Genomic DNA, 23607 nt, shown 5'->3' with positions numbered 1-23607 from the left:
CCGTGGTCTCCTCCAGTTAAACCATTCCTGTTTTGGGGGTTGTCTCATTTTTGCCTACTTAGTGCACCGGCTAATTTCATTAACAACAAAGCAGCTGGAACTGATTAACAACCCCCTCTGCTACTTAACTGACCAGATCAATATCACAGGAGTTTAATTGACTCAATGCTAAACTCTAAAACATATACACTTTTAGGTACACCTGTTCAATTTCTTGGTAACACAAATTGCTAATCAGTCAATCACATGCTGAACTTGCTGAAGTTCAAACCAAGTATCAGAATGGGGAAGAAAGGTGATTTAAGTGGCTTTGAACGTGGTATGGTTGTTGGTGCCAGATTGGCTGGTCTGAGTATTTCAAAAACTGCTGATCTTCTGGGATTTTCCAAACACAACCATCTCTAGGGTTTACAGAGAATGGTCCAAAATATCCAGTGAGGGCAGTTGTGTGGATGAAAGCCTTGCTGATGTCAGAGGAGAATGGACAGACTGGTTGCTGCGACATTTAGATGTTAGGGTCAGAATTTGGGGTAAACATGAAAGCATGGATCCATCCTGCCTTGTATCAATGGTTCAGGCTAGTGGTGGTGGTGTAATAGTGTGGGGGATATTTCCTTGGCACTAGCAAGGTGTAACCAATAAAGTGGCTGGTGAGAGTAGATATATATACACTTTTTTTTTTTTTTAAACCATGAACTACTTTTGCTCTACTTTCAGTAACTAAAGAATGCTAGAAATGTAACTCAGACATCATGTACTATAGAATACCCATGATTACCACACAGGAACCCTCAGATATGCGAACAGTTCACTGCAAACACTGAGTCATTCATTATAGACTATACAAAAGTACAGGTTTCTAAACAGTTTTGAATTCCAGAAAATGGCATTTAGGTCTTATCTACAAAGTGACAAATAGTAGACTGAAACTGGAGACTGACTCACTAGCAAGCAAAGACCTAGCAGACACCTGGGGCTTGTCCAAAACAATACAGTACCACTGTACGCTTTTACAAGGCGGAAATTGACTTTTAGTCACAACTGCCCGATTCCTTCATTCATTGTTTGAGAGTTATTGATGCTTCTACTAATGAGGAAACTAACATCCGTTCAGCTTCCTTCAGCACTTCCAGATCCTCTTATGATGGATTGGTCACCTTCCTTTGTACGCAAGCCACAGCTGTCACCACAAAAACCACACCCTGCACAGATAAATAGGTGATGTAATGTTTGTCCGGGGGAGACCAACAGCTAGAGTCTTTATCATTCACTGGAGTTGAGAGGCAGTTTAACTTCACTGCAGCCATTTGCCAAATATTTACCAAAGCACGCAGTTGTGAAGCATCCCTCAATATCAAGCTGTATCTTCCATAGCTGCACAAAGATGTGTAAAGAGGTAATGCACAGCACAGGAGTACATTCCTCAACATGTCTGTCTTGTCAAGAAAATACTATTTCCTGAAGTGACACAACCAGCTAGAAACGGGATGATCAGGATAAGAATATTGGTCTCAAACACCAAGAAGAAGTGATACACAGTACAAACTGTCCCTTTACACCAGACACCAATGTAGATACTAAACACAGAAGACCCTTCCTAAAACAGAAAATTATGTCTCATTCAGATGTCATTCCATCAGGATTAATGCTTCTGTTAATAACAGACTGCACTATGCAACTCAATCCTTTATGGCTTGTATCCAACTGCAAATCTAAAACTGCTGGTTTATATCACAATTAAAAGCTGAGTATTATAGAGCCATTGACTTCAAACTGCATAAAACTATTTCAGGATATTTGGCTATGATCAGAGCAAGGAAACCATGGCTTCAAGTAGTGCCTCAGGACTGAGAAAGTAAGAGTCCATTCACACTGTCCACACACTAAACTGCAGCAGTTAGGTGTACAGGCAGCTCCCCATTCCAGCTGCAGCAAGTCACCAGTATGATATGGGGGTATGATGCACATTTCAGCACATCACACCAGTTCCTTTTTGTGTCAACTTTATTTGAGGTACATAGAGTGACACTTCAGTCACTGCACAACAGTACAGTGGCATGTAATCCCTGCCTGAATGCTGTGATAAAACGCAGCAAGTCTGCATTTCATCACTGCTTTGTAGTGTGAATAGGACACACAGAAAACCACTGTTTTCTAACAAAGACATACATTCCCCAGTGCATTAAAACAAAGGCTACTGCCCTATAGGTAAACAACCATATGGACCGCATATAATAAGTGCAAAAATCAACATAAATTGTGAAAAGTAATAGAATGAAATAAATTCAGTCCCAATAAGTGAAAAAATGGTGCAGAGTGCTGATATTCTACTGTCAATTTCTTGATTGGGAACTCCTTTCACAACACAACAGGTGCTCCACTGTGCTCAGAATAGTGCCCCACATGGACTGACACTCACCATCATTCTATGACCACCTATCTCTAGAATGGTCATTCGCAATTTTGGGACTATCCCAGTGGAACAGTGTTGCTAATAGTAACCACTTTTCCTCCAAGTGAGCTGTATCTGTTACCAACTTTCTCCTCTCCACCACAAGCAGAATGGACAAATAGCATGTATAAAGAAACAAAAAGTAGACCTCCCATAGTGTAAAACCGCTTTTACTTTAATTATGGGGAAATTACTGCAAATATTACACTCACAAAAGAAGTGCCCATAACCTGGCACCTGGTGTACTCCTTGTTGCTTGTGCAGTAAGAAAATGGCTGCCACTATGGTGGTTAGTCCTCCAGGCAGCGTGCATTCCAAAGGGCGGATGTGACAACGGCGGAAGTTGCGTCATCAAACCTCGACACATTTCAATCATTAGATCTTCAGGAAGTGCAAGATCCGCCATTTTGAGGATGGTAATTATTCCTTACAGTCGCTTAGCCAATTAATTGGCTAAAATGCAGCTTTACCAATGTCAATTGTTTTAACTTATAATTAGACATTCTAAACTGCAACATCGCTGAGTACAGTCAGTGTTATCAGATACAACTGGGCTAACAGGCTTTTAGAACTAAATTCTAAAGAGCAGATGTTAGATTCCCCTTAATGTAATGAGGAGAGATCCCCTCCAAATTAATATACATAAAATTAAACCAAATCTGAATAACCATATACATAAACTAAGTTAATAAGAAAAACAATAATAAAAAATATTAAATAAAATTATGGAACTTAATCCACTCAACATTAAAAATTAGTCAGAAAATAGTTTAAATCTATCTCCACATTTAACCCTTCTGGCGTCAAAGTCTTGAGCTCACAAAGCCACGATTTCATTTTTAGAAATTTCTCTAGTCATGCGAGACCCTCTCCAATGTTTATCTATCTTATCTATAGCAAAAAAGGAAAGGTGATGGATCTTTGTTGTGTACCATCTTGAAATGATCAGTGACGCCATGTTTTGGGAAGCCTATTTTGATATTAGCAATATGTTCACTAATTCCTTTAGTGAGTTTATGGATGGTTCTCCCTATATATTGGTACCCACAGGTACACTGCAACATGCAGGGAACAAATTTAGTCTGGCAGGTAATAATTGGTTTGATATTATATTGTTTATAGGTCTGGCAGGACATAAACGTGGTAGTTTTCTTTGGCAGCATTTTAGTATGTCTACATGGGCCACATTTACTGCATCTATAAAAAAAAAAAACCCTTCCTGAAAGGAGGAGAGCTTTTTGGAAGGGGTTGGAATGTTATTTACCAGCTTGGTTCTAAGACCAGGAGCTCATCTATATACCAATACTGGTTTCTTTAGGAGTATCGCTTTAAGTGTAGGATCTTTACACAGTAAATATGGGCCAGTACTTTCTAAAACACCTTTCTACTTCATTGAACCCTGTAATAAACGTGTTGAGGTTTGATGACGCAACTTCCACTGACGTTACATCCACCCTTTGGAACGTATGCCGCCTGGAGGACTAACCACCATAGTGGCAGCCATTTTCTTACTGCACAAGCAACAAGGCTGAGTACACCAGGTGCCAGGTTATGGACACTTCTTTTGTGAGTGTAATATTTGCAGTAATTTCCCCATAGTTAACATAAAAGCGGTTTTACACTATGGGAGGTCTACTTTTGTTTCTGTATACATGCTGACTATTTGTCCATGCTGCTTGTGGAGGAGAGAAGAAAGTTGGTAACAAATACAGCTCACTTGGAGCAAAAGTGGTTACTATTAGCAACACTGTTTCACTGGGATAGTCCCAAAAGAGCAAATGACCATCCTCTAGAGATCGGTGGTCATAGAATGATGGTGAGTGTCCGTCCATGTGGGGCACTATTCTGAGCACAGTGGAGCACCTGTTGAGTTGTGAAAGGAGTTCCCAATCAAGAAATTGACAGTAGAATATCAGCACTCTGCACCATTTTTTCACTTATTGGGACTGAATTTATTTCATTCTGTCTATTACTTTTCACAATTTATGTTGATTTTTGCACTTATTATATGTGGTCCATATGGTTGTTTACCTATAGTGCAGTAGCCTTTGTTTTAATGTGGACAGTGTGAATGGACTCTTACTTTCTCAGTCCCGAGGCACTACTTGAAGCCATGGCGGTCCATATGGTTATCTATTAGTTTGTGTTTATAAGTTCACAATGCAGGACTGCTGCAAGTGATTATTGGGAATATTTGATACATCCACAAGCGCATTAGCAACCTTTTTTTTCCCACTATAGTAAACAGGGCCTTACCCCACTGGTTATGAGTAAGAGAACCAAAAGGCTAAAGTCCAAGAAGGTGCATGACATCTCCTGGACGTATCTATACTATTTACATCTGACAGGTTTACAGTACTCCAGGAAGAAGCTATAGATGTATTTCTGGGAGCCTAATGCAGAGCCTTCTGACCTCTGCATCTTCAACAGTAGAGTCACTGCAGCTGCTATGCCTGCCCAGCCACAGAAGCCTTGGTATTATGTAAACACATTAACAAAATACAAAGGCTTTCGTGAATGGGCAGCAAAAGGGATGGGCGGGCATAGCTGCTGTGTGTGATATTCACATTATGCACACTGCTGCTCCTAAACTCACATTTTTTGCATATTTTCAAGTTTTTTGCCAAAATCCCTTAACACAACTAAAAAAAGCCCATGGGGTTGATTTACTAAAGGCAAATAGTCTGTGCACTGCAAGTGCAATTGCTCTAGATCGGAGGGAAAGCTTTGCTAATTTCTATCATCCAATCATGTTCTAGAAAAAATGCGGTTTTATTTTCCTTGCATGTGATTGGGTGTTCTTTGCAAAGTGAAGCTTTACCTCATTTACGAAGCTCTGGAGCAACTGCTCTTGCAGTGCACAGTAGATTTGCCTTTAGTCTATCTACCCCTATGTGTCCATGCACACTAATGCTTTTACCAGAGATTAGAGGCAGTAAATGTTCTTCTCTTGAACACAGAAGAATCGTGTTCAGACGAGAGTTTTGGCAGAAAACATCTTGACGTGGCAAAAAAAAAGTGTAAACAAGTCTAAATGCATGTTAACACTAGGTGCATTTAGAATTTGAGCGTTGATTCATCAATAAATTAGTATTCTGCCCAATGAAATCAATCAACGCCAAGTGCTTCATGCTGCTAAATGCGGTACACGCGTTTACAAGCTTCGATCATTTTCCTGCTGCCAGAAAGGCGTCTAGGGAGAGTCCAATGTGCATGAAACCCTTAGAAGCTCCTTGAATTTTCAGCAGGATCAACAGGTAATTTTCTGTACTTGAAACATTTTCAAAGAGAAAATACAGGGAAATATGTATGTATTAAAAAGATGCACTGCTTTTTTTTTTTTTTTAAATTGTACTCAATCTTTACGGTCTCGTGACTTTTTTTTGCCTCTAAATGCAGTTCTATGTTAACTTGTGGCCATGGACATCAGCCGTTTGGACCAGTATGTTAAGAGCAGCATTTAGAGGCCAAAAAAGAAAGCACCAAAGCTGTGTTTGAAGAAGAGCCTAAAAACATAATTTACAGACAAATGTGTATGAGCATAAATGTATTTAAATTTCCAGAATAAATCAACATTCTGACCAGTAGAATGCTATTACACTCTATGCCATATGTGTGTAAACACTCGTACATACAATGAGATATTGAGACTTTTTCTTCGCACTCACATAAAAAAAATCCAGCATATCTGCAACATAAATTCATACGCCTGTTTGCATGTAGCCTAAATATACAATTTAAAGTAACCTACATTGGGGCTTGCTATTATAGGGTTGGTAAATCCAGGTTTTAACAAATGGATTTTATGTCAAACAAGGACAATGCCCTGCTAATCTGTAGCAATGAATAGGTTAAGCAAACCACTGAACAAATTGGAACACTGCCAATGAGGTAAGAAGTTTTTTTTTTTTTTAACAAAGAATGCAAACCAAGATAGGAAAAAAGGACTTCACTCACAAAGGATAAAGAAACAAAGAAAAGAAACAAACTGATAAGAAAAGAAACAAACTGACCCATCAAATAAAGCTGATAAAGAGGTTTTTGCTTCAAGTACAATAATGCAGACAATTTGTATCCTTGATGATTTACATTAATGCTGGGTACACAAAGGCCAAAAATGGTCCGTGCAGCAGGAACCAGCCAACTTTTGCCCCATATGTAACAGCTCCTTCTGACAGAAGCTTGTCTCAGGACCGGCTTCTGTCAAAAAGATGAACTGTGTTAGTACAGTGATCTGTAAGTCTATTTACGCCCAGCCAACTGGGTTGAACGGAAAAAAAAAAAAAAAAAAAAAACTTAGTGTGTACCTCACATAAGACTTAATGTTATTGTAAACTTCAGACAGATGCATTACCCAAAGTTTACAGCTTTTTAGAATGCCAGCATTAAACAATTTATCACAAAGTTTGAAAAATGCACTTACTGCAATGCAGTGTTACTTACCAGTGCACATAATTAACATAATAACTACCCTTTACTATAAATGCTGCAGCCAAAATAATGGCAAGCAGTATCGAAGCAAATAACAAAACGCACAAACTTGTGGGCAGGCATATGCCACATTAAAAACAGTAAAGAAATTAGTCACAGGAAATAGCAAGGACAGAGTTTCAGTATAATAAACACCGTGGAAATGTACAGTGCTTTATTTCTGTACGTTATCAACTGACATTTATATTCCAAGTAATTGTTTAAATTGGTTGTCAGCCTGAGTTCACACATAGGCGGTGCGGTACATCGCATGTGATTTGCACAGGAACCGCACCACATTCCTGTGCAAATCACATGCGATGTGTGCGGTGCAATTGGAGCCATACATTTTGTATGGCTCTAATCGCACGCACCCGCACCAAAAAAAAAGGTGCAGGACCCTTTGTTTGGTCCGCACTAGAATCGGATTGCATGGGCAGTCACACCTATGCGATCAGATTCTGCACATCGCACCACTTTTGCCGACCGATTTCGGGGTCTTGTTAACTTAACATACACACCCACAGCGGTTCACATGAACTGGGTGCGATTCTGATGCGGTGCAGAATTCACACAGAAGACACTGCAAAATCCTCACCGCATCAGTGTTGAAGGGTTTTTGCCTTCATGCATTCTATGCATGAAGGTAAAAAACCTACTGTGTGCAACATCCTCCTCAATACTTCCCTGAGCCTCATCGTGATCCTGCAAAGTGAATGACAGCCTCGGCTGTCATTGTCTCTGCCTGCTCTTTGCCTGTCACAGCCTGTCAGCCAATGAGGAGAAGGGGCAGGGCCAAGCTGCAGCTCTGTGTGTGAATGGAAACAGGGAGCAGCAGGTACCCCCATAGCAAGCTGCTGCTCTCCTGGCTCCTGACAAACGAGGAGCCAGGAGAGCCTGCGGAGGACAGTAGGTAAGTAGACATGTTTATTTTACAAAAAAAAAAAAAAACTGAACCTGTAGAATCATCAGGGACTGCCTTCCACTTTCCTCTACAGTATTACTTCCTAGCTGGCATGGAACATTGCCGAAACCCCTTTGTTAGCATATGGGCAGAAACAGAGAGAAATCTCACTGTATTTCTAGCGATCCTGTCACTGGCAAACTGTCACCATTCCCAAGAATTTTTCACAGAACTTAGAGTGAATTTGGTGACATTGCACTGTGCAAAGATTACCCAAACTCATGCAAGGAAAAGTAAAGCATATTTTTTTCTAGCATGATAGAATGATGGAAGTCAGTAGAGCCTCACCTCAATCACTAAGATCTGGGGAACTTCCTCTGCAAATTGTACAGTATTTGCCTTTATTTAATCAACCCTATAGAGTTTAAATGACATGCAAGTATTAAAAAATGCAAGCACTGATATGCACGCACACGCACACACACACCAGAGTGAGTGAAAAAGCCCTTAAGGCACTTTCCTCTTAGCCTAAAGTAAGCATTCTTCTGAGAAAGACATGTGCGAGTATTTAACTTTTCCCAGGACTTACTTTGTTGCTTTTTTTTATCCCCTCAAATGGTACTCAATCCCCTTGAGAGCACTTCATATGTATTATATGAAGGATCAATCAAAGGTGTACATACTGCACAAAGTACCCTTGGTAGCGCAAAGGGAAATGACCACCCCTTTCCCTCCTTTTTCTTAAAATGAAAATACTTAAGCAGAAAACTCTAACCCGTTAGATTAGTTACAAAATACAAATGCCATCAACCTGACTCTGCATTCTGTTGTAAACTGGTTAAAAATTCATCTAACTAGGTAGGAAACCACCTCATATGCCAGAATCCAACATAAGCATTAAAGTAAACTGCTTAGCAAAAAAACTGAATAATCAGTTAAAGCCCAGTTAACCCCTTTGAGCGCTGAAGAAAAAAAAAAAAATTTGTTAAATCCTAGTTTTCACTTACAGCCACGGTCACATCATCCAGTGCCATGCCCTCCTCCTGTTTACTTCCTAGAGAGATCCTTCTTTTTGATGTCTACATCACTGCCTGCAAGACATGGACAATTTCTAATGGCCACCCAGTGGAAGGGTTCTTTTAGGATCCAGTGGGAGAATGATACAAGACTGAGAGGAGTTAAGGAGGCCAGCCGAGGGTTAACGTATGGTGCTGGATTAATGATGACCATGGATAGGGGGACTCAGATGGGTATAACTGTCTTTGGGTTAGAAGGAGGAATGGGCAAAAAACATGCTGCTTTCTGCAGACAAATATGGGTGTTATTTTAATGACAACCTCACGCATCAGGAAAAAAAGCATGGCATTGCAATACCATGCAGTTTGGCGCTGCTCAATTAAAAAAAATGTCTGCTATAAGCCATTAAAATGAATGGGCTATATAGGAACGTGCAAAAAACAAAAAATGCACATGCTTGGACAAACCTCATGATCCGAACAAGCTCTTAAACATGAATTCAGCTGCTTGCCGCCTGGTCTTTCACCTCAAACTGCTTAAGACGTATCATTTTATTGACAATGTGTTACTAGGTGGCCATTGTAAAAATGGTGTGTCTAAAACAGACCAGTGATACCCAGAACGACCAATCGCTTCAACCATTTGACAATGTAAATGTGGGCTAGATAATGAAAGTCAGAAGCTCATAAGTTGCTACAACTAACAGGGTTTTAGTCTGATTTTTTTTAAAGAAAGTCTACTTAGATTTTCAGGATTTTATATCTGATGTCGGATTTAAAAAAAACTGGGAACTGACATGATAAAATAATTTCTGAAACATGTCAAATGACAGGAATGATGCAATGTGCTTGCACCCTTCAGAACTATATGACAATGAGAGTCATCCAGGTGTGACATCTCTATAACAAAGATCTCAACTTAAACCTGAACCCAACCAAACATGAGCAGCTACCATGTAACCTTCACATATCCAGGACAAAGTATTTGTTGTAATCATGACTCAGAGACTGACTTCTCAAGCAATTTATAGGACCCCTGTATTTTCAGGGTAGGGTTGAGAAATCACATTTAAACCTAAACTAAAGGCTCAGCTTTATTTTTTAAATGGGTTTTGCACAGAGCAGCCTCGCCCCAATCCTCCTCTTCTGTGGTCCCCCGCCAGCACTCCTGGCCAATCCCTCCTGTAGGGTGCCACCAGAGCAAACAGCTTGCTATCAAGACACCAGAGAAGGCATGCTCATGAAATGCTGCTCTGTGTGCCCATTAACACACAGAGCCATGGCTCAACCCCACCCCCTCTCTCCCCTTATTAGTTCACTAGGTGCTATTGACAGCAGTGGGAGCCAATGACTCCAGCTGCTGTCTCAGCCAATGAAGAGAGTCCACAGCAAGGGTGGCTGTGGGGACTGCTGCACACAGAAGGTTTTTTAAATTCATGCACAGAATGGATGAAAGTAAAAAACCTCAAGACTTTAGAACATTTAACATTGTTCAGGAGTTAAATTCCATTCTTAATGACATCTTGGTTATGCGGGCCATAGACTTGCGATAAAGTGGCCGAATTTTCGACCAATAAAAAAAAAAGATTTGGCCGATATGCGGATCGTTAGTGGGGAAATTTGTCGGCTGTTTTTTCGTGATTTTGAGACTTTTAAAAAATTGCCCCTGCTGAAAAATCGTCGGCCAATTTTGTCGTTCGGCCGATTTTCGCGGCAATTATAGACAAATCGGCTGACCTTTTTGCGGATTTTAAAAAAAAATAGAATATGAATAAAAAGAAGAATTAGAATATCAAGCAGAAAAAGAAATAGAATATCAATAAAAAGAAGAAATAGAATATGAAGAAAAATAGAAAATCAGTCCGATATCATATTTGACCTTTAAAAGTATAGCAACATTGTATCAATTTGTATGCAAATAGAAACATCTGTATCCGAAATGGATACAAATAGATACAATGTTGCAACTTTTTTTTCTTCATATTCTATTTCTTCTATTTCTTCATATTCTATTTCTTCTTCCTCTTCTGCATATTCTATTTCTTCTTTTTATTCGTATTCTATTTCTTCGTCTTCTGCATATTCTATTTCTTCTTTTTATTCATATTCTATTTCTTCTTCTTCATATTCTATTTCTTCTTCTTCATATTCTTTTTCTTCGTATTCTATTTCTTCTTTTTATTCATATTCTATTTCTTCTTTTTATTCATATTCTATTTCCTCTTCTTCATATTCTATTTCCTCTTCTTCATATTCTATTTCCTCTTCTTCATATTCTATTTCCTCTTCTTCATATTCTATTTCCTCTTCTTCATATTCTATTTCCTCTTCTTCATATTCTATTTCCTCTTCTTCATATTCTATTTCCTCTTCTTCATATTCTATTTCCTCTTCTTCTGCATATATTCTATATAATTGCCGGCCGTAGACAGGACGAAAATCAGCCGACCTTTTTTTTACCAATAATGGTAATGTCGGCTGATTGAACGACTGATTTTTCGTTTAAAAAAAAAAAAAAGGCCAGTTTTTTCCCCATCTATGGCCTGCTTAAGTTACATAAACACATCTGCTGTCCAATTATGTTTATCCAGATATTACAGGCCTCTATTTATTTACCTGCAGAAGAAATCTAGTACCCAAATATTGGCTGAACCCAAAAAAGTACAAGGTTTTGACAAACCACTCTCACCAGGGGATGAAATGTGCAAGTCTAAAAATCAAAGCTCCATTCAAGAGGATTAGAGTCCAAGGATTTTAATTCACATATGTAATAAGTGTATCGACGCCTATCTGCGGGCATACAACACCCCTTTCAAGAAAACATGAAAAAACAGTATGGACTTAATATATGTTATAGTTAAAAATTCTCTGTGTTTAAAAAACTTGATCACATTCAGCAGCTGGCTGGAGCTACCCAATAGCTCCAGCAAGCTGCTTACATTACTATGACTGCTGTATGCAATTTATGAGCAAACAAATTGTGTCATCTTCCAGTGATCAGTTTCCAAACCTGTAACTACTCACATGACATACCAAATTAACCAGTTGTGAACAAAACAGTCACAACCTACTGTACACACCACACACTAAGAGGAATATATCAAAACTGGGGCAGACAGGATATGGAGCTCTGCCTGGCAACCAATCAGCTTCCAACTTTCATTTTCAAAGCCTGAAAGTGGTTCTAAAGGCTCAAGATGTTTTACCATCATGCACTGTATGCATGATGGTAAAAGACTGTGTGTAGCTGCCCCCACCCCCAAAAACTCACATGTGCCCCATCCTGGTCTAGCGTTGTCTATGAGAGCCTCGAATCTCCTGGAACTCTCACTCCTGATTGGCTGTGGCAGCACTGGCTCCTGCTGCTGTCAATCACAGCCAGTGAGCCAATCAGGAGGGGGGTGGGGCCAGGTCACAGCTGTGTGTGTGAATGGATACGCAGAGCCACAGCTTGGGAGCACACCTGCTCTGGTGGCCCCCATAGCAAGCTGCTTGCTATGGGGGGGTGGAGCACCCAACAGGTGGGGGAGGGGCCAGGAGCACTGGAACCTGTGAAGAGGAGGATCCAGGCTGCTCTGTTTAAAAAAAAAAAACAAAAGAAACAAGACTTAAAGAAACACTAAGTTGGCCACACATTATACAATTTTCTGGTTCAATTTCCTTTTGATTTACCTTCAGATATGCAGCGCAAGGGCCTGTCTGACTGCATACAATTTGAAAGTGTTTATGTTTATCCTCAAATTATATGGTTTTTGTAAATCTAAAGGAACTTGTACAAAAAAACAGAACAAGCTCAAGATAGAAGCCGATTGGTTGTCATGCACAGCTGCTCCAGATTCTGGATGTCCTAGTTTTGAAAGATTCTCCCCACACAGCACTTCTGTTGAGTCCTCCGCTGGCACAGGACATGACTACTAGCTTCACTGTGCACCCTAACCCCATTCCCACATTGGCTGTATCTATCACACCTGGCATTCACACACAAGGTTCCACTCCTGATATTGCTTACATCACAGACCCCAATTCAACCTACATTCAACAGTCCTACTATTTGTGTCCACACAGCACATTCCTGTCAATGATCGTTTGCACAATTATCACTTCCCTCACTGACTACTCTCTACGTATATTACTCACATCCTAACTTTCTCAACAGTCTTTACTTTTGATACTGCCCACAATAGTAATCACACTACAGACACTGCCCACACTCCATGATAATCAACTGCACACATAGCACAAACATGACAAATCAAACCAACCATAGACAAAGCCCCTGTAAATGTCAGCAAGCCACAGACCACACCCTCATGTTGGTGACCACTAGGCCATAGTTCACCTTTTTAAGCAGGCCTCTACAACCTCTAGACTGCCACTGCTGTCATCTACTCTACAAACATCCACTGCAGTCATCTCTCAGGCCTCTACTCTACAAACATCCACTGCAGTCATCTCTCAGGCCTCTACCACCTACAGACTGCCACTGCTGTCATCTCTCAGGCCTCTACTCTACAAACATTCAATGCGGTCATCTCTCAGGCCTCTACCACCTACAGACTGCCACTGCTGTCATCTCTCAGGCCTCTACAACCTACAGACTGCCACTGCTGTCATCTCTCAGGCCTCTACTCTACAAACATCTACTGCGGTCATCTCTCAGGCCTCTACTCTACAATATTCAATGCGGTCATCTCTCAGGCTTCTACTCTACAAACATTCAATGCGGTCATCTCTCAGGCCTCTACTCTACAAACATTCAATGCCGTCATCTCTCAGGCCTCTACACTACAGACCGCCACTGCCGTCATCTCAGGCCTCTACAACCTACAGGCCGCCACTGCCATCATCTCAGGCCTCTACAACCTACAGGCCGCCACTGCCGTCATCTCAGGCCTCTACAACCTACAGGCCGCCACTGCCGTCATCTCAGGCCTCTACAACCTACAGGCCGCCACTGCCGTCATCTCAGGCCTCTACAGACCTCCACTGCTGTCATCTCTCATGCCTCCACACTACAGACCTCCACTGCTGCCATCCCTCAGGACTCTACACACTACAGATCTCCATTGCCTTTATCCTTCAAGCTACAGACTCCAACCTACACCCCAAGAAGCTACAGACCTCGCTACTTTCACCCTTCTATGCAACACAGAACCATAGAACTCCAAACACTACTGTCATTGCTCAGGCCACTAACCACTACAGACTCCCCCATCATCCTTCATGCCTCAGGAAGCCACAGACCCCACTGCTCTCATCCTTTAAACTTCTGTATGTCATCCCTCTAGACAACAGGCGCCTCTGTCATTCCTCCTAATACTACAGAAGCCCTCAGCCGTCAACCCTCTGGCCTCCATACCCTCCCGTCATCCTTCACCTCCCATGCTGTCTCCCCCAGGCCTCCATACTCTCCTGTTATCCTTCCATGTTGTCAACCCCAGGCCTTCATACCCTCCTGTCATCCTTCACCTTCCAAGTTGTCAACCCTCCTGTCATCCTTCAACTTCCATGCTGTCAACCCCCAGGCCTCCATACTCTCCTGTCAATATTCACCTTCCATGTTGTCGACCCCCAGGCCTCCATACTCTCCTGTCATCCTTCACCTTTCATGTTGTCGACCCCCAGGCCTCCATACCCTCCTGTCATCCTTCGCCTTCCATGTTGTCGACCCCCAGGCCTCCATACCCTCCTGTCATCCTTCGCCTTCCATGTTGTCGACCCCCAGGCCTCCATACCCTCCTGTCATCCTTCGCCTTCCATGTTGTCGACCCCCAGGCCTCCATACCCTCCTGTCATCCTTGGCCTTCCATGTTGTCGACCCCCAGGCCTCCATACCCTCCTGTCATCCTTGGCCTTCCATGTTGTCGACCCCCAGGCCTCCATACCCTCCTGTCATCCTTGGCCTTCCATGTTGTCGACCCCCAGGCCTACATACCCTCCTGTCATCCTTGGCCTTCCATGCTGTCGATCCCCAGGCCTCCATACCCTCCTATCATCCTTGGCCTTCCATGTTGTCGATCCCCAGGCCTCCATACCCTCCTGTCATCCTTCAACTTCCATGCTGTCAATCCCAGACCTTCATACCCTCCTGTCATCCTTCACCACCCATGTTGTCAACCCCCTGTCCTCCATGCCCTCCTGACATCCTTCACCTCCAATGTTGTGAACCCCCTCAAGCTTCCACACCCTATTGTCATCCTTCACCCATGTTGTGATCCCTCAGGCCTCTATACCCTTCTGCCATTCTTTACCCCCCTCCCCCATGTTGCACCCCAGGTCTAAATACCCTGCTATCATCCATCACCCCCATTTCGTTGTCACCCCTCCATACAATCCTGTCATTCTTCATCAGCAGGCCTCCATACCCCCCTGTCACTCCTCAGCCCCCTCCTCCGGTGACCTCTCACCCTCTCCCATGAATTGATGTCGCACACTGTACACGTCATTACCCCCCACGTGTGGCGGTTCCCATCACCCCCCCTCACCTGCAGCTCACACCAGGCCACTTCCACGGTGGTCTCCGTGTCCAGCCCCTTGTAGACAGTCTTGAAGGAGCCCCGGCCAATCTCGATATCAAACTTGAGGAAGCGGCCGTCCGGGGAGAAGCCCACCGCCTTGGTCTCAAGCTCCTCGTTGTCGTCTGGCGGCCTTTCCTCTGCCAAAGCCGGCCGGGAGACCTGAACGACGGGCGCCGAAGCGGCGGGCTCGGAGCTCTCCTCCTCCGGGGGCGCGGTGGGAGGGGAGGCCGGGCCGGAGTCGGGCGGGGAGCCGGCGATACAGTGCTGGTTGGAGGAAGGAAGTTCCAGCGCGGTGGCATTGGAGTCGCAAATGACGCTGCGGCGGAAGAAGCGGTGCTCGGCCTTGTCCTTGTCCATGGTGTGGCGGCGGCGCCGGAACTCGTCGGGCCGGCTCTGGCCCTCCTCCCGAGGGGCCAGTGAGCTGTCCGAGCTCGAGCCATTGGAAGGCCGCGGCGGGGCGAGGGACATTGTATTCCGTAAAGAAGGAAGAGAGTCCTCTCAGCGGGGGTCGGGGCCCTGGGCGGGCAGTGGGCTGTCAGTCGGCTCCCACGGCCGGAGCTCACTGGCCATGCTGGGAGCGGAACATGAGACGCGGCGGCTTCTTCTCCTGACAAGAATCGTCGCGCACCCTCCTCCCCCTCACTGTCCTCACGGGCTGAATGGCGCGCACAGCGCGCGACGGAACTCTGACACACACTGCGCGCGCCGAGGCACGCCCACCAACAATCCTATTCGCCTATCGATGTTGTCCTCCCGACCTGGTCCCGCCCACTAAAACCCTATCCCTCTCTGCACAATTCTACCATAGGATCTCTTGCAGACTAGGCCGCGCCCACTACCCGCCCCCTTCGCTTGTGACAGATATTTCATCTCCAACTTTGACTGAGCCCGCCCCGCTCGTCTGTCACAAGACGCCTCTACCCAGCCGCGCCCATTTATTTTGATATACCCACCCCTCCGCTTGTGACAGAACACAACCGAGCCGATTTGGCCGAAGACCCCGCCCCTTTCTTCCGTCACAGGTCGCCTCGAAGCTATCCACGCCCACGAAAAGGCAATCACTGCCCCTCCCGCGTGCTCTGTATATATTAGTAAAGCCCGAATCACGCTCCGACCCACCGATGACAATTTCTGATCAATGAACCCACTATTCACTCAACTTCTATCCCCGCCTCCCCGATGACTGAAACCCTCCTCCAAGCCTAACCACACCTACTAAAAATCCCCGCCCCCAGCATGTTATAGAGCATTCTCAATTATCTGTCACGCCCACTTAGGCAACTGAACACCCGCCCTCAATTTTCTGAAGTCTAAAGTCGCGCCCGCTAGAAAAACCCCGCCCAAAGCTTGTGACACGGAACGCGCCCCAGAGCGAAGTGAAGCGGTGCGGCTCCAAGAACGCCCCCCAGCTCCCACTTCACACACCGTCCCGCTAAGCATTTGACCACCTCCGAAGGGCGCAGCGCCAGCCGGGACACGCCCACTAACACAAACGAGTCTCCGCCCTCCACGCCGCATGTGACAAAGGCTTGTCCACGCCCGTTGTTTGGTTTGGGCTTGGTTAGACACGCCCAATGGGAGGGGATTGGTAGAACCGCCTCCAAGGCGATGATGTTCACAGGCTTCATACCGCTCCCTGCCCTGAGGGGGGGTGGGGAGGTGATGTCAGTGGTAGCAGCAAGGGATGAGGGCCTGTATGTGTGAGACATCAGTCAGATCCGGCCACAGTCTCATGTCTATAGATTATTGTGGTGGAACAGGTTGCAATCTGGATGTACTCATTTGTTTTATATTTAAAGCTGAATGTGCCGGGTGTTATAAGCATTTCATTCTCAAGTCATTACCATCCTAGCAGGATTGCTGCAAAATCATGGGGGGCAGGTTAGAAAGCTGGAACTACTTCCAAAGCTGCCGTCACACAGGGTCTCCCCGTGTGGAAACATGCTCTGGCTTCCCCATGGTGGAAGAGAGTCTGAAAGCCTGTTGGTAAAGGATAAGTTCACCTTTGGGAACATGTAACGTGCTGTGGAGTGCCGCGGTAGTTCATTGAAGCTTCCTGTCAGACTATCTACTTCCTCATACATCCCCTATGGCAAGCAGATATTCTGACAGGTCTACAGGAGACCTGCATGGCGCCAGCGATCTACTGATCATCAGTGCAATGCTTTCCAGGCTCCTGCAGTCATAAATAATAAATGCAGATTTTTTTTTAATCTACAAAAAAATGTGCATTTATCCTTTTTGTCTAAAGCTCCATGTACACGGGATGTTTGTAAAACACTTCTGAACAATGGAAACTGACTGCTGGAAAAGGTTAAACGTCTGTTTAGCTGTGTTTGCATACTGCGTTTAGAAGCGTTTTTTAAAGATGACCTCAGGAGACCTTCCAAAACACCTGGAATGCCCTGAAAAACAGTAAAAAATTAACTATTTCAGACAGGCTGCTGCCTCCATGTCCAGTGAGGAGAGGCAGAGCAGCAATGCTGCTCTCAGGCACAGCGTTGGACCGAGTTTGGGCTCAGGTAAGTATTTAGGGGGGTTTAGCTGATCACAGAAGGTTTTTTTACCTTAATTCATTAAAGTGTTACTAAACCCACAACAGTAAAATTAGTCTGTGTATGCAGTAAAGCATGCTTGTTATACTAAACGTGGAATGTAAGAGGTTAATTCTCTGCATTGTGTAAAAATATGGTTTGATCCTGAATTCTCTGATCCTCCCCATCTTCCAGTGCCAACCCCTTATCTCCTGATAAGACATATGTGTGAAGCCACTCTGCACAGCACATGCTCAGTTTAGTGTGCATTGCTAGAGAGGGTTTTTTTTTCTTCTTTGGAGAGTGCATGTGATCAGCACAGGGCCAATCAGCACTGTCCAGACAGAGGTCAGGGGTTCTGCATTCTCACATCCTCCTAGAGCAGAAAGAAACTCCTCCTACAAGCTTTAACCAGTGCTGTGCTGGACACTGATAGAAGTCACAAGACTGCTCTAACTGCTGATGAGAAAAGGTATTTAGCAGTTTATATTTACTAAAATAATTGCATTTCCATGTTCTGTGTACTGTGGGAGACTACATATAGTGAACGCAGGGTCCGGGATTTAGTAACACTTTAAGGTAAAAACCTTTTGCCTTTATAACCACTTGAATTTTTTGAACATAGCATTGTGGTGTTTTTTAGGCAGTATTATGTCACTTTGATACAACTGGGGGTGCGTAGTTGGTTCTGTATGTTCACTTATGTATATATATACATGTTTTATTGCATTGCAAGTTGTCACTGTCACCTTAACCTATATCGCCCCAAACATTGGCTCATTTGACTGATGTGACATTGCGCTAATAAATGTGTGTATATGTTTGCAACAGTGTGCTGGTCTCATCCCCTTACTGTGATTTGCATTACACTATCTGCTACAGTCGCTACAAGAACCTATCTATTATTAAAGAAGTTGTAAACCCTTACATATACCCAGTGAAGTGACTGGCCTCAGGTGATACACTGACATGGAACAAATACTCCTACCTGTTTATGTGCAGCCATCTGTTCTGTACATCCATTCAAAGTGCAGAATTTACACAGGATCTCTCAGCTTTTAAAAGCAGGTAGGGAGAACTGAAATTACACGCTGCGGAGCTGAATGAGGGTAGCTCTGAGAGCTGATTGGAGGAAAAGGATGCATGCCACTCTACACAGCGTACAGGAACTGAGATGAGGCTGTCTTTCTGCTGGAGATTCTTCCCTGTCACTAGTTTTTGCTTGGTGTCAGGAAAACATGTTAGAAGTAGTACCGATATAGGTATTGGTGCCCATACCAAGTATTTTCACAAGTACTTGTACACATGAAAATGCTCCTGATATCCAAACCTATGCTTTGTGGTGCAATTTGCATCCATACAAAATGTATGGACGCAAATTGCACTGCAAAGAATAACGTGATTTGAACAGGAATGCGACTTTGCCGCGTTTTTCAGCGTTAGAACGTTTTTACAGCTAAAAAACTCCTCTAGAAGTCCACTAGTCCTGGGTTTTTTTCCCAGTCAAAAAACGTCCCAGCCAAAAAATGTTGATTACAGTCTATGTGTGCATGGACACATAGGATAACATCCTGGGGGGTTTACTAGTTGTTGATAAAAATGTCAAAAGCCAAAAACAGCAGCTGTAAAAACGTCAAGTGTGCATGAGGGCTCACAACTATGATTTTAGAATAACCATCTACAGCACGCACTGTCACCACAGACAGGTATGTTCAGAGATTTGTAGTACAGTAGCACTTTTCAAGAAACAGGAATTCTTTTAGTTTGCATTAAAAGCCTTAGAGACCGTTTTAACACTTTTCAAAATAGGGTTTACTAATGAAAAGATCAAAATGATGCAACTAAAATAGTTACAGGAAAAAACATAAAGCAAGAAAGAATTAAAAAGGACTTGAAAAGGAAGAATAATTGTGAAGTCCTTGGTTTCAACAGAATCCAATTGTTCAAGCAAAAATGGTGCAATGGCACTCTCAAGTACTGTTAGGTGTTCCTTGGTTGATGTTAAAACCGAGCTTTCAAATCAGCTTGCAATTTCTTTTTTAGCTGACATCAAGGGGGGTGTTGCCAGAGACCAATTGACCAAGCGTCCGGTTTAAGGGGTGGGTGCTGGGAAGTCCCAAATGCAGTTTCTTATAAGTGTTCATATTTTTGAATAATTAACAATTTGAATTTTCCATGCTATATGTGATTAAATACCACACAATATAAAATTAAAGCAACCAGCACAGTATCGCAGGTATCAATACATAAAACTAATAAATAAAAAAAGTGCAGCACTATATATTTGAAAGTACTAATAACCATAAAAAATAGTACATAAAAAATTATAATGTCCAATAATATGCAAAAAACTTAAATAAACAAAAGTCTTTAGTGAAAAATGAAAGTTCAAATAATTTCAGAAAAAAATGTGATTTAAAAAAAAATATATATGCAAAAAAATATATATAAAAAAAAAAATTATAAATAAAAATAGATTTCCTTGAGTATCCACCATCACCTCAAAAAATACTGCCACTTACCAGACATATATCACCCCACAATTAAGTGATGGTCAAGAAAAGCATAGTACGGATACCAGATTAGGATGACGAACTCCGTTATTGCTGACTTTGAAGGGATACGGTGCACTCCATACACTGGATGTAAATAGACGCCAATAGGATCACTCTCCCTGGATTCCCAAATCAAGGCATAAGCTACCAAACAGATACTTCAGATAAACTGCCAAATATAGACGTAAAATAATGAATTATCCTCAAAGAGGACAAAATAATCCAAAAAGCAAAAGAATCCTCATGGTGTAGTATAATTACCGTATTTGCCGGCGTATAAGACGACTTTTTGACCCTTGAAAATCTTCTCAAAAGTCGGGGGTCGTCTTATACGCCGGTACACATGTTAGGGGGGCTGCGGCATTAAGTACAGGGGTTTGCAGGGGCTGATGTCTCTTACCTGGATCCAGTCCCACGACGATCCGGTCCAGGAAGCGCGGCGTCTCCTTCAGATCGGCCACTGGATGTTCGTGCGGCTGCTCGGTTCCGCCTCCTCACCGGTGATTGGCCGCCAGAACTGTAGCTCAGGAAAGGCACACAGGCGGCCAATCACCGGCGAGGGGGCGGAGCCGAGCGGCCCAGCGAAAATTGAGTGTCGGAGCAGCAGGTAAGTGTTCTGTGTAGAGGTGCTGCTGCAACCACATATGCTGGCTGCAGCAGCACCATACGAGAACAGGGTCAGCAAGTCTCAGTGGGAGGAATAGTGCCCCATCATTGGTGTCACTGATACCAATGATGGGGCACTATTCCTCCCACTGATACCAACGATGGGGCACTATTCCTCCCACTGACACCAACGATGGGGCACTATTCCTCCCCCCCACTGACACCAACGATGGGGCACTATTCCCCCCCCCCACTGACACCAACGATGGGGCACTATTCCACCCCCCACTGACACCAATGATGGGGCACTATTCCACCCCTCACTGACACCAATGATGGGACACCATTCCTCCCACTGACACCAATGATGGGGCACTATTCCTCCCACTGACACCAATGATGGGGCACTATTCCTGCCACTGATACCAATGATGGGGCACCTATTCCCCCCACTGATACCAATGATGGGGCACTATTCCTCCCACTGACACCAATGATGGAGCACTATTCCTGCCACTGATACCAATGATGGGGCACTATTCCTCCCACTGACACCAATGATGGAGCACCATTCCTGCCACTGATACCAATGATGGGGCACTATTCCTCCCACTGATACCAATGATGGGGCACTATTCCTGCCACTGATACCAATGATGGGGCACTATTCCTCCCACTGACACCAATGATGGAGCACTATTCCTGCCACTGATACCAATGATGGGGCACTATTCCTCCCACTGATACCAATGATGGGGCACTATTCCTGCCACTGATACCAATGATGGGGCACTATTCCTCCCACTGACACCAATGATGGGGCACTATTCCTGCCACTGATACCAATGATGGGGCACTATTCCTCCCACTGATACTAATGATAGGGCACTATTCCTGCCACTAATGCCAATGATGGGGCACTATTCCTGCCACTAATACCAATGATGGGGCACTATTCCTCCCACTGACATCAATGATGGGGCACTATTCCTCCCACTGGTGTGCATTGGAAGAGGGGTAGTCTTATACGGCGAGTATAGCCCAAACACTACATTTTAGCAGGAAAAGTAGGGGGGTCGTCTTATACGCCCAGTCGTCTTATACGCCGGCAAATACGGTAGCAGGATTTATTGCCTTACAACGTAGTATTATACGTACATCAAGATATACTTAAAACAGCATGTCACCATATAACCAAATGGTAAGTTTCTAACCAACAAGATGGCCACCACGCTCCAGTGCGTGCTGACGTCACGCATTCTGACTCCTCCCAACATGTTTGTCATCTGTGAGATCGTCAGGGGTGTTCTGAATACCTACCATTTACAGTCTGCTACCATGCAGATTATTGTCAAGCATGAAATTAGCTTCAAAATGTGGAGGCCTAATCCACTCTGGTACATCCTTGCATAGGGATGTTTGGGTTCAAAATGCTACCCAATAACTGATGAAGGTGAATATGACTTTATTCTGGCTATACTGTCATAATTTCAGAAGTTATGAAACATGCTGAAGTTTTACAATCTTGGCTGATAAGTCATCTATCAGAAATATGTATTCCACTAAGCTATTTATGACCCAAGGTCTGTTAGGTCTCCGGATTGCTTAAACTTGTGAGGGTGATAGCTCTTTAGAGTTTTCATACTGGAATGGGAGATTGAACTAATAGGCATGGAAAGGCCTGTATTTGTCCTGGTCTGATAAGAAGACTGTAGTATCAGTTAACAGTTGTGAATTGCACCAGAGGTTCCCTGGGGGGATGAAGAGAAGGGAACCGCTGCTCCTATTCACAAACTTGAGCTACAAACAGTCATGGCTGAATCTGAACAACATGGCGTCCTTACCCTTCCACACAGCTTTGTGAGGGCTCAGTACACATTACCATTACACCTCCCCCCTCAGGTAGTTGCATGGGAGGGAACTGCGATTTCCCTCCTGAAACAACCGACTCCTGCTGCCGGCTTGGCTTGTCGAAACACAGGTCCACCTTGTCAAGGCATTCACCTTTGTGTGGTCTGGTCCAACTGCATTGCTGGAGAACCAGGTTCCTTCTGAGGAGTGTGCTGTTCTCCCTAGTAATACTGTTGGGACAACAAAGTGGGCTGCTACTTGTTCTACTTGTGTTTGTTGTGCATTCCAGTGCATTTACATGTGTTTTTGTGCCAATAAAATTGAATGCTGCTGTACTTTTTTTTTTAATATCTGTAACTGAATGCAGTGGTGTAAACTAAGCTGATTCGAAAACATTGATTTTACTATGCATGTGTTCAGGATGCATTTTAAAAAGGCACATAAATCATCTAGTCTTGAGCCATATTCATGAGACCTGTGCAAAATTTTTATTGTTGGTACCGATAGATGCTTTAAATTCCTGCAGTTCTTATTTGCAACACTTTAACTGTCTGCCGCTATTGTTGCAACAAATTCACAAAGAAATACCGCCTTGTCATTAATAAGGAAAGTGGAGGTAAATAAGGCCCATTCCATCCCTGTCAGTTTTTCATTCAGACCTGATCGGATGATCCATTCACCTCTATGGACCAGCAAGTGTA

The 23607-nt window shown here is 43.6% G+C and overlaps 1 protein-coding gene across 18 annotated transcripts in view; it reads right to left on the bottom strand.

The window, feature by feature from the left end:
* The window catches only part of WNK1 (WNK lysine deficient protein kinase 1), a 239269-nt gene extending 223014 nt beyond the window's left edge, over nt 1-16255 (bottom strand). For 3 of the 18 annotated variants that reach the window (XM_089671781.1, XM_089671780.1, XM_089671783.1), the window contains exon 1: nt 15328-16255. In XM_089671781.1, coding sequence (XP_089527907.1) covers nt 15328-15828 — 501 coding nt within the window. In that variant the 5' untranslated portion in view covers nt 15829-16255. The remainder of the gene's footprint in view (nt 1-15327) is intronic. The other 15 variants (XM_089671778.1, XM_089671779.1, XM_089671786.1 and 12 more) reach the window with 9 other exon arrangements.
* Between the last annotated feature and the right edge of the window lie 7352 nt (nt 16256-23607).

Source organism: Staurois parvus, unplaced genomic scaffold (genome assembly GCF_062004578.1).
Source record: "Staurois parvus isolate SC_StPar_1 unplaced genomic scaffold, SC_StPar_1.0 ptg000114l, whole genome shotgun sequence".
Classification (NCBI taxonomy): domain Eukaryota; kingdom Metazoa; phylum Chordata; class Amphibia; order Anura; family Ranidae; genus Staurois; species Staurois parvus.
This window is presented reverse-complemented; position numbering and strand designations above follow the sequence as displayed.